Here is an 18,186-nt window from a genome sequence, read left to right as displayed (position 1 = left end):
CATTTTCTGACTTCCAAGCATCTCAGTGTTATGATGAGCCCCAGAAGTTCTTATCTCTATTAACACAACAAAATATATCTCAGATCATTTTTCTTGCTTAACATGAACCTGATTTAGGTTGCTGTTGTTACTGTTGTTTTTTAATCAAAGGAGGTAATGTAAAGAACAAATTTTGATACTTTAATTTTAAAATAGCTTTGTACACATCAGTTATATAATAAAATTACCAAGCAATCAGTATTATTTTTTTCACTGGAGCATGTAAAATATCCTCAGTGGTCAATTAGAAAGATTTGACAAATGTAAAGCTACATAAAACAAAAAGACTTTTGCAATGATTAGGATTCATTCTAACGACGTTTGCAAAATTTGCCTAAACATCTTATTTTGAATTATCTTTGGACTGTGTCAAGAAGTAGGAACTGAAGAACTGGAACAATTTTCTAGAACATTCAACTGCAAAACCACAACTAAGGAAGAAAAATGACTTTTTTAAATCAATGATTTTATTGGTTGTTCACTTTATTATAATTAATTGAAGTATGCTCATTTCATTACCTCACTTCAGTAATACAGACAGCATCATAGACCTGGCCTTAAAATTTATTTACCTATTTTAATGATTTACTTGTAGTATGGTATATAATAAATGTGATGTATAGAAAATATATATGTAAGCTTTTTATAAAGGATGTAAATAAAAAATCAGGGTAATGCATGAGTGATGACTTAATAATAATATAATGATATTAATTTTCATTGAAATCATGATCCATACTCATAGTTTTATAATATTAATCAAATAACTATATTCTTGAATAGTAACATTACTGTCAATTATTCTGAAGTTAATGTATGCTTTTATGAAACACATTTTTGTTTTTGTAATTTGAGTTTGTCAATATGATGATTTTATGAGATTTTGCCCTTGTGTTAGGACACCCGATACTGTCTTCACAAATACCACAAATAATTCACATGGCATCATAGAAGGCTAGTTCCAAAACAGCTTCAGCTATTTGAATTGGCTATGACAGAATTGGAAGAGACCCAGAAATGGCAGTTATTTAGTTTGGCCCCCATGCCCAAAGATATCTACTTGGAATAGTTCTGGAAGCTGTTCTTTTACTGTGTACAACTATTCGTGATATGGTGGTATTTGACAGTCATTTTAAATAAGAACTGAAGCCAATTAAATTGTTTCTCTATGGATTTCCTCTGACAGATGCATGGAGGCATCTTGTGTTAGCCAGCAGACATTGTTCAAACATAGCTAAAACCATTCCAGCATTTATATTGATACAATCAGCTAATTATATGGTTGTGATTTATGTTTAAATGAAGGATTTTAATCAAATCTATTATTTTAATCCTCTGCGAGACTTCCCATCATAATATCATGGTTCCTATATGGGAAAGACCACTTCTCTGAATGAAAACTTGGGCATATTGTCTTCATTTCATGGGAATAGAAGTATGATCTTAAATGGGAAAGCACTATATTTCCCTATCTCTGATTAAAAGAGTAAACATTGTGCAGTTTGAACTATGAGACATATGACCATTTTCTGTTTGGTTGTTAGTTCCACTTTGAATTTAGAACCAGAAAAAATAAATCACAGAAACTTAGTAAAGAAGGATTTGCTTGACAGGCAAACTCAATTTTTATAGTGGCATAATTTTCAGTATATCTCAAATTAATCTCAATTCTTAATTAAAATTTGTTTTGTTATAAAATATGCCAATTTTAAGTTTAACATAGAATAAAGAAAAATGACTATAAACTTAAATTTTAAAAAGTATTTTAACAAGTGAAGTCCAATTGAAGTTACCCTCAGCATACTGACAATATGCAGGAAATTAGCAGAAATCTCTATCTAAAATTCATGAATCTGTGATAGCAGGCTCTTCCTTCATTTCATTTGGTTAAAGTTACTACATTAGCAGACTTGTGGGTTTTGTTACTCACTGATTTTTTTTTTTTAACCTTTCTAGATGCTCCACCAACTGGTCAGGCACACAGTGTGAGAGGCCGGCCCCAAAGAGCAGCAAATCTGATCATATTAGCACAAGTAAGTTTCTCAGATTAATATCTTGGGTGTTCCACATAGTATAGAAAGCATTGTTTTCTTTTTATACCGTTATTGTGGGAATTGAGTCTTGGAAAATCTCTTTTATGGAATTTTGCAAGAGATCTGCAATCCATATGTTTTTTTGGTTTTTTGGTTTTTTGGTTTTTGTTTTTTTGGGGTTTTTTACATCTTTATTGGAGTATAATTGCTTTACAATGGTGTGTTAGTTTCTGCTTTATAACAAAGTGAATCAGTTATACATATACATATGTTCCCATATCTCTTCCCTCTTGCGTCTCCCTCCCTCCCACCCTCCCTATCCCACCCCTCTAGGTTGTCACAAAGCACCAAGCTGATCTCCCTGTGCTATGCAGCTGCTTCCCACTAGCTATCTATTTTATGTTTGGTAGTATATATATGTCCATGACACTCTCTCACTTTGTCACAGCTTACCCTTCTCCCTCCCCATATCCTCAAGTCCATTCTCTAGTAGGTCTGTGTCCTTATTCCTGTCTTACTCCTAGGTTCTTCATGACATTTTTTTTTCTTAAATTCCATATATATGTGTTAGCATACGGTATTTGTTTGAAAGAAGAAGCACTGAGCTCTCACCTGGTGACAGGATCCAGCGTTATGTGCTCTTTTAGGCTGTGAGGGTTCATCTCAAACTTTGGCAGTTTTCAGAACACACATCTGTATACCTAGCTTAAGCTTTTCTTCGGAAATGTGCCTCAGCTGCAAAGGCTGCAAATATCACAATGGATGTGAGAATGCTTGGGGAAGAAAAGTAATTTCATGTTTTAATTAGAGTGTATTTTTCTTGAAGTGCATTCAGTGTGTTGTGGAAAAACAAACTTGGTTAGTCTCAAAGTGATGAAGTATGTTAACAAGCAATTTTTAATAAGGAGCATAGTTGATTCATTGCTTCCTTATCTTTAAAGTACTGGTTTTGAAGTATATTAAAATATAGCAACATTTTACAAGTTTTTGTGTGTGTGTAGCTGTAGTCTTAGGACAGGTCCCTGATATGAAAATTTATCTACATCAATATTTTGTGTCTATGTGTGTGTGTTCCAACAATTTTAAATGATTTTATAAAGATTTTCACAACAAAAGTCTTACATAAAGTTTCCCAATTCACACATACTATCACTAATGAGTGGAAAATTTTTGAGAAATCTGGAATAACTATCAAGTGGGTAAATATATTCTTGAAGAGAAAAAATAATACCTCTGATTTATGAATGCTTACTTAGCAATTTTTCTCTAGTCTTTCACTGCTGGTGAGAGAGCATACATGAAAACAAACAAAAAATATACTATGGAATTTGTGAAAAAAAAAGACATTATCAAAATCAAAAGTATATGATTTTTGTACCTTAGACGTAGGCTCCCAGTGTTTGCTGATCTACTTGTTTGTTGTGCCTGTCCCCAAATAATTTATCATTGCTTGAAATTCTTCAAGTGACATTGTCTAAAGTTCCACCATTTAGAAATTAACTTGGGCTAATAAAGATGACCATCTTTGAAAAATGGCAAATAGGTATAGAATAAATAACCTTAGAAATGAGTCTTTGCATTTGGAAAAGTGAGATACGTGATTCTGCTCATGGAGCATATGGTGTTACCTTAGAATTTGTGTGTTGTCTTTAGGAAGGGAAGGGAGAAGACTGTAGCAAAGCTATGGACACATAGTTGTAGGAATAGGGCACTAGGATTTGAGGAATTGGTTCATAAAATATAGCAGATGTGGAAAAATATACCTTGCCTAACTTGATATTGCAAAAGAAGAGCAAAAGAAAAAAAATACTCTCTTGTCTCTCTTCCAGGATCATACTGACCTTAGTACTAACAATTCTGGAGGAATACTAATTCATATGATTTTGTGAACCAGTTATAAGACTCAACCTTCATTAAGAGCATTTTTGTAATGAAAAAATGCATTTGAGTTATCAATCTGTAGAACATACTGAAGTAATAAGTTGAGAATTAATGAAGTCATGGTACTTTAGGCTTTCTTTTATGATAATTTCTCAATTATCTAAGATAAATTAAAAACTTAGTCTTTTAGAGAATCAAAACAATTTTAAATATTGATAAAACTTTCTGAAAGAAGGAAACAGAGTAGAATGTCAATTGAATTTTCAATTTATATATAAGGTCCATCTACAAAGGAAAGTTTCATGTTTGGAAGATGATTTTGAGGAGGGGTGTGCCAGATGTATTTATTGAAAGGTGATGTTGCCAACCATTTGCATTGGCAACAAGCTCCCTTATAAGGAAAATGCCTCTTATTACATGCAACAGTTCTAAAATAGGAACTATCACATGGAAGGAGGAGTTGCAAGTAGTTGTAACCCTTTTTCCAAAGATTCTGATGCTCTTTCTTCCATCACTGATTTAAAGTCACATTTAATGGAAGTATCAATGCACATTGCAAGGGCTATTAGCTATGCAAATGTCAGATTATCTCAGATTTGAGCAAAGTTGACCACATAATGACTTTGTTAAAAGGTACTTATCATCAGACGTTTGCGCTTAGAGAAACTTGCCTCAGTAACTCTGAAAGGAGAGAAAAGGTAGTTAAACTGATCCTTCCTAAGGTAGGAGGGCTATTTTTATTTTCTCAGGTAAACTCCAGTGGTTTTGAATGGTTGTCAAATGTTCCCCGAACTTGGGCAGAAGTCATTTGTTCAGTAAGAACTTGGGCAGAAGTCATTTGTTCTTTTGTTATCCAAAAGATGGATACTTTAGGAATGTGTTTTCAAATCTGCATTTCCACTTACAGTGAAGCATTCCATAATCATTGGACCTTGGCACAATCAGGAATATACTGCCTGTCTCAGCCTAACTGCTATCAACTGGCACAAGATTTACCTTTCTAATTGATGAACAGCTTTCTTAATCATCTCTGAGTAGTCATACTGATGTTCTCGGCCCCTTGCGGTTTAAAGTATCTAAAGATCAGCCTGCCTGTGGAATTAAGTGGATCTATTATTCTAGAACTTTCTGCTTAGTTTCCACTTGAAAAAGCAGAAACTCTTCTGAAGTTATTTGGAAGAGTTTTAAACTAAGGATGATTAAATATTTATTTTATACTCCTGTTTTAGATTTACCTAAAGTTTTAAGGGAGTGGATGCTCAATGTTTAGAATATGCTATTCATATCTGCTAAAATTAAGGAGGATAAAAATATACTCAGCATTTGTGGGGCAGTAATGTAATGATGCTGTATTTTACTGTAGTGACAACAGAAATGTGATATCTGTTAGGAGGTTATTCATATCTTCTATTTTCCTACTTTATCCTCATGTCTTTTATACCATCATGTTTTAAAACAGAAAAAAAATAATTATGTTATGCCAAGGAATTATAAATATAACTATTAATTGCAAATATATAGAGAAAAATGCAACAAAATAATGCCTCTGTCCTAATTCTCCAAAAGCAAGTATTTATTGAGCCTCTACTAAGTGTCAAGTAATGTCTAGATCCCAGGGATGAATCAGTGAATAAGATAGTCAGTGCCTCTTCTCATGAAACTGAGGTGCCAGAGGGATAAAAAAAACAGTTAAACAAGAAAGCAAGCAAATAAGTAAACACGTAGAAAATAATTATGAGTCTTGATTGGATCTGTGAAGGAAGTAAAAAAGACACAGAACTAGAGAATGTTAGGGAAGAACTGAGGTCAGGAGTGATTTCTCTGAGATGGTGATACTTCCGCTCAGACATGAATGATTAAAAAGGGGAGGAGACGCTAAGTGTATTTCAAACAAAAGAAACAGCAGATACAAGAACACTGGAGTAGGAAAGAGCTAAACATGTTCAAGGGATTGAAAGAAAATGAGTATACTGACACCAAGGGGACAAGAGTGAGAGTAGTACAAAGTGAGGATGATTATACATGACCAAGATGATAAGCAGCCTCTCAAAGATCACTGGAAGGATAATCTTTGCTAAGTTTGGAACATGATATGTTCTTTATGATTTTTAAAATAACAGTTCATCGGGCTTCCCTGGTGGCGCAGTGGTTGAGAGTCCACCTGCCAATGCAGGGGACACGGGTTCGTGCCCCGGTCTGGGAGGATCCCACATGCCGCGGAGCGGCTGGGCCCGTGAGCCATGGCTGCTGGGCCTGCGCGTCCGGAGCCTGTGCTCCGCAACGGGAGAGGCCACAACAGTGAGAGGCCAGCTTACCGCAAAAAAAAAAAAAAAAAAAAACAGTTTATCAAAATGCTTAAGAAACATCATCCAAATCACTATATATAGAGAGAGAGACACACACTCACATTTATACATATATGTAAACATAAACTTAAGAGCAGAATATATAGCAGCAAGTCAAGAGGTCAATTGTAATGATATAATTTATGCTTATATTTTTCTACTATAACTTCAATAAACAAAAAATTATTTCTTTAACTTTCATGATAGTAAACTCTTCTGGTTTCCCTCCCAACCTCTTGAAACAACTCTGTCTTCTTTGTGAGATACTTCTATTTTATCTTTTCTAGTTAACTCATTTTCCACATACCACTACATATATTCTCCTTGGCAATCCATAATTCCTTGATCTCCGTTTTCAACTCTTTGTTAATTACTTCCAAATTTCTATCCTCAATCCTGGTTTCTCTTCTGAGGCTGAGACACATATCCCACTGCACAATTGCTGTATCCATATCGATGTCATCTCTGTCTAAATCTACCTGGTTATCCAAGCAACACTTAAGTGTCACTCTTAACCTTCCTTCTTTTTTAAGCTAAGTTAGACAATATAGTCCATAGATATGACTTCCTAAATTTCCTTCAACATCATCCTGTTTTTTAATAGCACAAATTCCCCACTCATTTATGTAGCTTACACAGCCCTTCCTAACATCCCCTTTGCTTTCCTCTACAGCCACATCTCCTTCTACCACTCTCCGCTCTACTCTCCATTCAGACTGTTGTTCCTTGATCTTTTCTCCTCCAGGTTTTCATATTTCTCTCCCTAGATTAATTCAGTATCTCCTCCTCCACTCAACCTGCATTCTCTTTCATGGAACTCATCCCTCAGGTCTCAAAGTCATACCAGTCCTCCTCCTCTATCCCAGATCTAGTCGGATACTACTCCTCTATGTTTTCAGAGCAATACATACTTTCGCTAGGGTAGTGCTTATCACTGTGCTAAATAAACCCATGTGTTTGTCATCTTCTAATATACATCAAACAAGATGAGAGGAGGGACATTTCTATCCCCAGGGCAAAGTAGAGTAAATGTTGAGTGTGTGGAGTATAGCAACACTTAAAATATATCTGCTAAATGAGAAAATGTATAGTCCCTATGATATCCTAGGCACTGTGCTATCTGCAAAACAAAGATAGATAGTTGTGCCCTCAAGTTACAAATAAACTGATCTCTACAATACATGGTGAAAAGTGCAAAATAGAGGCATGCACAGAGTCATATGGCAATATGTATTTTGAATCAGTTAATAAACATGTATTAGCACTTTCTGTGTAATAGACACAATTCTATTTACATTACTATGAGGTATGTATTAATGATAACACTCATTTTATAAATGTGTAAACTCAAAGAATATAAATTTGCCCAAGTGCATGTTGCTAGTAAGCTGAGATTTGAACAGAGGTAGCCTGGCTCCAGAATCTATTATATCAGCTGTGATGCTGTACTGCCTCTCCCATTGAAGGGGTCTCCTCAACATAACAATTTGATAAGACAGTTCTTCTGTCAAATGGAAAAGCATTATATAATGAGGCTACAGAACAATGTGGCAAAGAAAGACTGGCTCTATTTTCTGTGAGAAGTTTGTTGAGATTTCCCCTCCACCCAATAACAAGTTCAGAGTGTGCTTTTTTTTTTTTAATCTGTTTAGAACAGTCCACCAAAAATATACTATTAAAAATATCACCTACAATAGATCTTGATTGTTATATGTTACAATATGATATTTACTGCTTGGAAAAAATACTTATTTTGATAAATATCTATACTATATTCTAAAAATATATATAATTGCTAGTTGTTTCCATGAATATAAACTAATTTACAAAAAATAAAGAAAAACTTGCCAATTGCCACCCTTTATTATTTATTGGCTATACTGAGCATTATTGCAGTTACCTTGATAGGTTATATAAACATATAAGAATGCTAGGCTCTTAAACAGAGGGCTGTAATGTAAGGGATTGGAACTGTTATCTGTCATGGGAAAAAGAAAAACAAAGTTCTCTGTTTTCTAGCATGCATAATTAACAGCATTTCTACCTAATAAGAATAAAAGAAACTATGTAGAACAAATAAAATCTAATCTAAGTAATTTATAATTGCTTTGAGGGGAAAGTAACTTTATATACCTTAAAACTAGTATTGATATATATATTTTAAACCTACAAATTTACCACAAGTTTTAGCAGAAAAAAATATAAATGATGAAGTGAGGATATTTATAAAGTTGTGATCAATCAGTTGAAGTCAGTTTATGAAGAAATCAAGCTGTTCACTGGTACTTAAAATTTGTGAACAAATGTTAATTACTATCCAAGGTGCCAGATTCTCCACTTACATTAATTACTAATAAATTACACATTCATATAAAGTTCACTTTCCCAAAACCAAGGAGGTAATGTAATATCAAACTCACTAAATCATATAGTGCTGGTAACAGCATGAAAAAAATAAAATGAGGTTTACATTTCAGAAACTGACTAAAGAAGGCAAGCCATATTTTTTCTTGCATGGAAGAGAGTTATTTGGTTATTTTAGTCAAGTTATTTTTGAAGTTCCAAATTGAAAGATTATCTTATATATGACATTTCCTTAATAAGGACTTTTTGGTATTTTGGTAAATGATCTGCAATATGTACAACCTCACACAGATATCTGTGGCTAGAGCTGTTAAAACTGATCTATACTTCTATTTTAAATTCCCTAAGCAGCTGCTTATCATGCTTAATATTACCATTAATTTCTACCACAGTATTTTACATATACATGTATATGCAGAGGAAAATTCATATATTTAATAACTATTAACGTTTCATTCCTGAACCATTCAAGATCCTCACATTAAATTTCAATTAGTTTGGGTGTTGCTGTGTTTCTCAGTTTAGCCAGTGATTATGCTGACTTGACAGAATCAACGAGATACTTATTCCAAATAGACAAAGACTTGTCTTATGGGCACTAGATATTTGTCTGTTGGAAACATGAGATTTAGGTACTTGATAGAGCTTCTTAATACTCTCCTGTTATTAGGCAATGCTTGCATTCAGTTTTCTTCCTGCATAAGTGACATATGACCCTAGGTGTATCTTACTGTGGATTGCATCATCAGTAAAAAGGTATTGTCTCCTTCTTCTTTAGAAAAAAAAGATTGCTCTTATTGTCAACCTAGAAATGGAGGGCAGGGCAGAGGTTCTCCTCAGTTTTACTTCTCCCCTATGCTCAGATGCATAAAAACTAAGACCCACTTTCTATGACCACTTTTGAAAATCTATTCCATAGATCTGTTATTCCATTTTGAAGATGAGTGATACAACCTAGATCATTCTTATAAAGAGGGAAAGTGGACATTTACAACATAAGCCAAACACTTAAATGTGGTTTGCTGAAACTATTCTGGAACTGGAATTTGAGAAAGAGAATCCACTTTGTCCCCCTATTTTGTTGAATCAAGCTAAGAGCCCTATGTGGTAGGTCTTCATGTCTCTATTTTAACAGGTAAAGAGAATGAGCCTCAAATTTTAAATAACTTTTCCAAGGTCTTACTTCAGGTAGGTGGTGAAACTGATATTTAGACCTATGTCCATCCAAATCCAAAACCGTTGCCCCTTTTGTTTTACCAGGCTGCCATCTAACTTGCCACATATACTCATGGCCAGGGAGTATTTATAGCTAAAGGAAAAAAACTAAGGGTGGAAATATGGCCAGGGAAATTGTGGAAATGTGTGTTCAGTCACAGTTTCTTTACTTACGTCATTGCAAATAAATGTGTCTGGTGAGAATCAGAGTCATACTGACAAAGAAGTCAGTATTTCTAACCTCAAGGTATTTAACTAATATAAATGAAAGATATCTAAAGAAACATTTCCAGCAGATCAAGTATTTAATAAGAAAGTGATTTTCCAGTAATGTAGTTATGAACTAGGAATATAGACATTTGGCCTAAGCTTTATTTGTATTATGTCAATTGTCAAATGATTTGGTGTAATAAAGTGTCCAGTTATATCAATCTTGTCTTCATTTTATTTATGTGTTCATCTATTCATTCATTTCTTTTTCAGGAAGCATAGCCATCATTGTGCCTCTCGTCCTCCTGGTGACTTTGATAACCACCTTGGTAATTGGTTTAGTGCTTTGTAAAAGAAAAAGAAGGTAAGATGCAAGGTTCTAGACCAACAGTAAATAAATTACATAAATAGTTACAGAAACTGATTTTTTTAAGAAATTTTCTTAAAGTATGACTTACATATTCCAACTGCTGAATTCTATGTTTTTTGAACCATTTTATCCCTCTACTTCATTTTAAGTGATTATAATTTAGACAACCTTTCCCTTATGTTATATTGATGGAATGGCTGCATTTGCATATTCCAACAAAAATGACAAGGGAGTTATTAAACGTTCAACAGAATTTTACATTTGTGGTAGTTTTTCCTTGAAATAACAAGCATCTCTAAAGAGCATTTTATAATATTAATGTGTAAGATTAGTAATGTCAATAAAATGATAATGACTATGTATTGTATGTCACAAATTGTGCATTTTATTCACAAAGTACATATTTGTTGATTTTATATATTACTGGAAGTATCATTATTTCAACTTATATGAATATGCATTTAAAAGATCTATAAGGAGTGAGTTGTCTATGGGGTTATTATCTGGAAGCTAGAGTTTGTGAGTCAGTTTTTGAATTATGTAAAAGAGGATTCTAGCCACATGACTTGAGGATTGAAAGTTTATCACTATTTTTTTATAGATGTTTTTCAGGAACGAAAGGGAAAAAGTAGAATTTTAAAGGGCAATTGATTAGTGAATATTCAGTTTCAACTAATGTGGTATTAGCTATTTACAAGGAATATGTTCCAAGTGCATTTTTTATTGTTAAATCTAAATAATTTGGGAAACTAATGTATTATATTCAGAGTTTTTGTTCCTCTGTGAATCAATAAATGTCATTTATTTTCATTGTATTTTATTTAAGAATGTTCCATCAGTTATGTTAAAATGTCATTAAATCTACAAATATGACAGTTTCATGCACCACATTGTGATATTTAGACAACTCACACAATGTTCACTTATTCTAGGACAAAAACTATAAGAAGACAACCTATTATCAATGGAGGAATAAATGTAGAAATTGGCAATCCATCTTACAACATGTATGAGGTGGATCATGATCACAACGATGGAGGTCTTTTAGATCCTGGCTTTATGGTAGATCCAGCAAAGGTAAAGTTTTAAGATGATGGACTGTGAGCACTAACATTCTTGAGTCATTTCTCTATAAAATGGTTCTGAATTTCATCATTATTTCTTTTATCTGAAGTTAGATTAAAGAACTTTAGGATGCATTGAATTTTATAGTCTCTTCTAAAGAAAAAAAATTATGGACTGCATTCACCTGAAGCACGAAGTTAATGTAACATGTTTTGGAAAATAATATTTATTTATTCACTTAGTTTATAAACATAGCTTATTTAAAATAATATCTTATTCAAATGTGTTGAGGTGCTGGCACATCTAAATATACAGCCTAGTGTAAAATTACTGATTTATTTTTAATAACAAAAAGAGTACAGTATTTCATTGACAAAATAAGTACTTTATTTCCAGTAATGTTTTATTGAAGAGTCCACTAAGCTGTGTCCTTGGATTTGTTTGTAATCAAATCACTTTTAAACAATATTTTTCTACCTACTATAATATCCTTCTTATTGATTTGAGACATACCATTGATATATATAGCCTAAAAATCCACAGTCTTTTTTTAGTTTCTATTAGTTCATATTACTGAATGCTCAGTTTGGAAGCTTCCATAAGAAATAAATAAATGATACAACTATCTAGATAAACTTGCAAAGATTCCCTTCACTGTATAATTGGAATATTTTGCATGATAATTATAGAATATTTTAAGAGCATCAATTGAATTAATGAATTAAGAGCATCAATTTGCTAGTATGGTATGATTTTCCTTAGCTTATTTGTTCATTCATTAAATGGTTATTTATATTCTGATATATTAAAGGTATTTTGTCCAAAATGCACCATTATATTAAATAATCACAGTGATCACATGGGTTTGCACTCATAGCAACAGCTGTTCCCAAAGAAACTGAGTAGGTCTCATATATTCAATCTAGTTCTGAATCCATGGCCAGACTTTCTAAGCCTAAAATTTGTGGTCTGAAACTGAAGAAGTATTCATTTCTATGAAAAGAAATCAATCATTATTGCATAGATAAGTTTTTACCCTATCAGAAGATATTGTATACTTTTTTCCTCATTAGAAATAATTTTTTAGTTACTCTAAATTATTAATTCAGTTACTAACTCCTACATTTGAAGTTGTTTGTGAAATAAACCCTGGTAACCTAAGTTTCAGTGTTTTGTACTTGAAATTGAAAAACTAAACATACTGTGCATGTCGTTTGATAATTTATAAAGGAGAAAGATATCTTAAATAATAGACTTCTCATATTCTATGAATTTTTCTAGGAATAAAATACAGTGTCTGTAAATATAATATGAACTGATGAGGATCTACCTTATACACTTTTTATGAGCAGGAGAGTTCTCATTTTCCCAATCATTTTATTTCTAGTGATAGAACTAAGCCTATTTTGGATACTTAAAGGGACTAGCTTTCTAACATTCCATTTAATTTTTTAAATATTTACTCTAGGAAGATAAAACTATGCTTCAGTGCCCCTCAAATATATTTTAATGTATTTAGAAAATAACATTCAATAAATATATGTTTACTTATTTTCTGATTGACCAAAATTACACTAAATGTGACTTAGATGGCTGATTCTAGCTGACTCCTGATGTTTGAAATGTAAATATGAATTGTTGCCTAAGAAGTAACTGCAGAAAATACATTTATAGGTATAGACGATTTTGAAAAGCAGGTAGCCACACCAAAGCAACCTTCATGATGAAGTGTTTTTCATAGAGTATTCACTTGTTACAGTGTTTTGATATATTCATGATGTGATCAAATACAAATTGCATTACACATAAAGAAGATTTTTGTGGAATATTTTCATTATTTTCAAAATGGGTAAAATTTCTCCTTCAATGGTACCTTAGAAATCAAAAGAATTGAAATAATAACTTTTATTTATTTATTTATTTTTATTTTATTTTTTTATTTTTTTTTATTTTTTGTGGTACACAGGCCTCTCACTGCTGTGGCCTCTCCCGTTGCGGAGCACAGGCTCCGGACGCGCAGGCTCAGCGGCCATGGCTCACGGGCCCAGTTGCTCCGCGGCATGTGGGAATCTTCCCGGACCGGGACCCGAACCCGTGTCCCCTGCATCGGCAGGCGGACTCTCAACCACTGCGCCACCAGGGAAGCCCCATAATAACTTTTATTTAAAAAAGATTTGTCTATGGAGGCAATCACAGAATAGTTTGAAGAGTTCATAAAAGGGGAATTAGTATCTATTGGTTTTATGCAAATTCATCTCAATCCTTACTTAGATTGTTTTTAATATCTTCTACATGAGACCTTTGTGGGGGAAAATAAAGAGGCAATATTGACCTGATTTTATATTTAAAATTTTTTTCCTGGGACCTTTGCCCTTGTCCCAAACTTTATGATCATTCATTGTTAAGAGTTTATAGTTACAATTTTGAAAAATATGTATGTTCATTAATATTTTAATATTCTTCAACTTTTCATCTAGCTTTTTAAATTCCTTTTTGGTCACTAATAACTATTCATTCTATCATGAATATGAGTGTACCAGAGTGACTTATTCTGCCCTTTGACCCAAGAAACTCTAAAGCACTTGCACAGAGTTTAGTGAGCCAATCTGATTACTAATTAATTTGCTTTAAACTAGAGAGTCAGATTTAACAAAAAACAGATAATTTGTTTTGATATATTGAATTTTAAATTTTATTTGTATATGCTAAAAATATAGAGGTCATGAACCTTTAATTAGAACCAGTAAGATAAATATTTGAGTTTACAGAATGGGCTCCTTTCAGAACCTTTCAAAGTGACAAACCTTGGGCTTCCCTGGTAGCGCAGTGGTTGAGAGTCCACCTGCCGATGCAGGGGATACGGGTTCCTGCCCCAGTCCGGGAAGATCCCACATGCCACGGAGCGGCTCGGCCCGTGAGCCATGGCCGTTGAGCCTGCGCGTCCGGAGCCTGTGCTCCGCAACGGGAGAGACCACAACAGTGAGAGGCCCACGTACTGCAAAAAAAAAAAAAAAAAAAAAAAAAAAAAAGTGACAAACCTTAAGTGAGGGAGGCTGATGCATTTTTCATAGGACTGATAGCAACCATACGCTTTTGGAGGGAGAGAATGAAGTTAAATAAACAATGGAGGTTTCTAGGTGAATGGTGTGTCTATAAGTAAGCTAAACTAAGAGGAGTGTCTACTGTGAATCACAGATCTAATATTAATAGTTATTTCATAAATTATTGAAACTACCATGAATACAATGTTGATGCCCCAAGGCTGAAGAATATATCTTATGTTATTTTTATGACTTAACTTGAGTTTATGTCAATGAAAACAGTTCCATGATATTAGATCAGAAACTAAAATTCTCTGTTTACACACAGCCCAGGTATATAGGGGGAGGGACCAGTGCTTTCAAGCTTCCACACACAGCGCTGCCCAGCTACCTAAACTCTGATTTGAAAGGACCACTAACCGCTGGGGTGAGAGAAAATTCATTATTCCATACCCATTCCATCACAGAACTCCTCACAATCAAAGATGATTACTAGACTTAGTTAGGGGCTTATCTTTAATGATTTTTTAATTAACAAAAATTTCAAAACAGCACTAAAAATGGGGGCTTAATTGTCCTGCGTATGCAAGATTATATATGAAACGTTATTTTCGGCAAGTTATTCAGTAGAAATATCTCTTCTTCTAAATTTGAAAATGTTAAAGCTCCTTAACAGTAAACATGATAATTTGCTATTGTTAGAACAGAAATCTCTAGCCAGAAATTTAAGCTGAATAGTTTAAATTTATGTTTGGCTTGGTTTATTTTCTATTAAGATGCTTTGTTTAGTATATACAAATTTGATATCCTTTTAAATAAAAATATAATACAAAATGTGGCATTGTATGGAGAAATTAGAAATGGTGTATGAAACCATTCTTGAAAACTTTTTAAGTAACTAGTTTCTAGAGAAAGGTGCTTTGTCTAAAGTTACATGATTCATATTGGAAAGAGGAGGGATTAAAGACAGGTATCAAGATTCCTAGGATTGATCTCACACTTGTACCTCTCTCCCATCAACTGTTTTTCATTCTCATTTTTTTATCATGTTTGTCTCATTTGCATGGCTCAAAAAATATAATATTTCTTTGTTATGACTAAGATTTAACATTCTATTTTGGAAAGACAAAATTTAAAAAAAACAACTAGGTAACAATCTCAGGTTAAGTTGCAACTATTAAAATAATAAACATTGTATATGTTTTTCAAACGAAAGAGATCATTTCTGCATCTCTCAATTCTACCTCGAAGTGATGCAAGTATCTATGAAACTTAGAATGACTGTGTCCTTCACAATTCTTTAGAAGAATCCAAAAATATTTCCAACAATAAGTACATAGAGATTGTTTGAAGCAAAAATACTGTCTTTATTTTTTAAAGTTTACACAACTAATGTAGTTTACTTTCATTTTTCTTTGGGTTTTTTTTAAATTTCATATTGAAAAATTATAAGCACCAAGCAGTTAGATGACCAAGCAAAAAGATGGCAGCACATCTTTCCTGCCACTGCAATAGCATTAAGGGGAGAAAACATGGACTGGAAATAAGACAATTTGGTTTAATGTTCTGTACTTTTAAATAAAGTTGCAGTGAATATAGCTTTCATGAAGATTTCTTCAGGCTTTCAATATTATGTCAAAGTTCCCCTTAGGTTCACAAGTTAACTGAAAAACATACAATTATGTTTTTATCTAAAACGATGCTAAAGTCGATGAAAGCCTGTAAACAGAATTTAAATTACATTTATATAATTACTATTTAGTAAGTTAAATGAAATGCATATAAATGTTGTTAACAGTAAAAGATAGACATCATAGAAAATAACAAATTCATGTGGTCAAAACAGGTAATAAAACTATATTTATTTTTCTCCTTCAGCCAACAAATTACTCCAATCCGATATATGCGAAATTGTATATGGATGGGCAAAACTGTCGAAACTCCTTAGGAAGTATTGATGAAAGGAAAGAACTGCTTCCAAAGAAAATAGAAATTGGGATAAGAGAGACAGTGGCATAATGAGTGATACCTTTTATATACTGTATAAATGTATAAAATGTAAGGATTACTTTTGTATGTTCCAACAGTATTATACTTGTTTTTGGATCAGCATTACCTCTTCCTTTATCTTTTTTCTGGTCGATTGTTTTCTGAGTTTTCTGGGTTTTATTTTTTGCTGATGACTACTGATTGACCATTTGTATGGTATTTTTATGAAAAAGAACTGCACTACAGTACAATTTACACCAATGCTGCTGATAAGACACCTTTGAATTTGTTAAAATTAAAAACAACATATTCCTTTGTAGTGTGAATATGAGCAATCTATTTTATATGAACTTTTTTGGTTCTACTTAATCAACAAAGATAATCTCTGCACTTTTTCATTATACGGTCTGAAAGCTGTAATACAATATCATTTAATTTTCTGTTTAAATTGATGGAAAAGTGATTGAATGGTCAACTCTCTTCTTTGTGCCCATTAAGACTGATTCAGACTGCTGAAAATATATAGCCCTCACAAGTTCAGCATAACCAGCTTTGAAATTAGTCTTAGGTTGCCAAGTGAGAATTTTGACAAAAAACCTTTAAAAATTTATAAAATTAATAATTTGCATGAATACATATGACTACATTTTCCAAAATTTAGTGGACTCTATTGTGATATATTAAAAGTATACACCCTATAAACAATAGTTATATTTAGGTAGTAGAACATAGCAAAATTATAATCAAAAGTGGAAAGAACACACTTGCTACGGAAGAAGACATTTTGTTTTCCCTCAGTCCTGAGGTAAATAGCCAGCCTAGAGCACAACAGGGCATTGGGCACTCATGTCTTAGGAATTTCTTCCCAGTCACGCGCATTTTGTAGAAGATTAACCCAACCCCTTAACACACAGAACACTAAAGAATACTATATAAGCACACAAATTGATGACACAATTTCAATTATGTGAATGCGTTCTCTTTGCGAGATCAAAAGGAAGAGGCAAGGCAGCCATTATGGTATAGAGTAATCGGTAAATATTTTCAATATACAATATGACTAATCTATTATTTGCCCTATCCAAAATATATTCTTAAGGGACTTTCCAAGTTATGGAAAAACAATTATCTGCCCATAATCAGAGGTGGAGAGTATATATGCTGACCAGTTCCTCTGGTACTCTGATTTCTTCTGGTTATACAAAACACATGGACCCCATTTACTTGTCTGTTTTCAAATTTCAATTGAAACACACATACGATTTATTTAAGTTGTATAAAAAAGTATAGCATTTTTATACAAATATCTTTAAAGGCACAAAAGATTTATTCACAAGGTATGGAGGGCTTTTTGTTCCTCTGATAGACATGACTGACTTTTAGCTGTCATAATGTATTAACAGATGAAATATGTTTGTGGTTGCTCTTTATCCCTTTGTACAAGCATTAAAAAAAAAACTGCTGTTTTATAAAGAGACTTTTTGTTGTACTATGTGCATGCATACTACCTATTTCTAAACTTTGCCATATTGAGGCCTTTATAAGCGATTGATTTATGTAATACTAGTGCAATTTTGCTTGAAACAATGTTATGCATATCATAAACTTTTCCAGGTTCTTGTTTAAGTACATTT

The 18,186-nt window shown here is 33.0% G+C and overlaps 1 protein-coding gene across 1 annotated transcript in view; it reads left to right on the top strand.

Moving 5' to 3' along the window:
• Window positions 1-16,582, top strand: part of LRP1B (LDL receptor related protein 1B) — a 1,545,691-nt gene extending 1,529,109 nt beyond the window's left edge. The window contains exons 87-91 of the mRNA XM_060105953.1: window positions 1,996-2,072; window positions 10,361-10,451; window positions 11,390-11,534; window positions 14,892-14,990; window positions 16,442-16,582. Of these exons, the coding sequence (XP_059961936.1) occupies window positions 1,996-2,072; window positions 10,361-10,451; window positions 11,390-11,534; window positions 14,892-14,990; window positions 16,442-16,582 (553 nt within the window). The remainder of the gene's footprint in view (window positions 1-1,995; window positions 2,073-10,360; window positions 10,452-11,389; window positions 11,535-14,891; window positions 14,991-16,441) is intronic.
• The last annotated feature ends 1,604 nt before the right edge of the window (window positions 16,583-18,186 follow it).

This window comes from Mesoplodon densirostris, chromosome 8 (genome assembly GCF_025265405.1).
Source record: "Mesoplodon densirostris isolate mMesDen1 chromosome 8, mMesDen1 primary haplotype, whole genome shotgun sequence".
Classification (NCBI taxonomy): Eukaryota; Metazoa; Chordata; class Mammalia; order Artiodactyla; family Ziphiidae; genus Mesoplodon; species Mesoplodon densirostris.
This window is presented reverse-complemented; position numbering and strand designations above follow the sequence as displayed.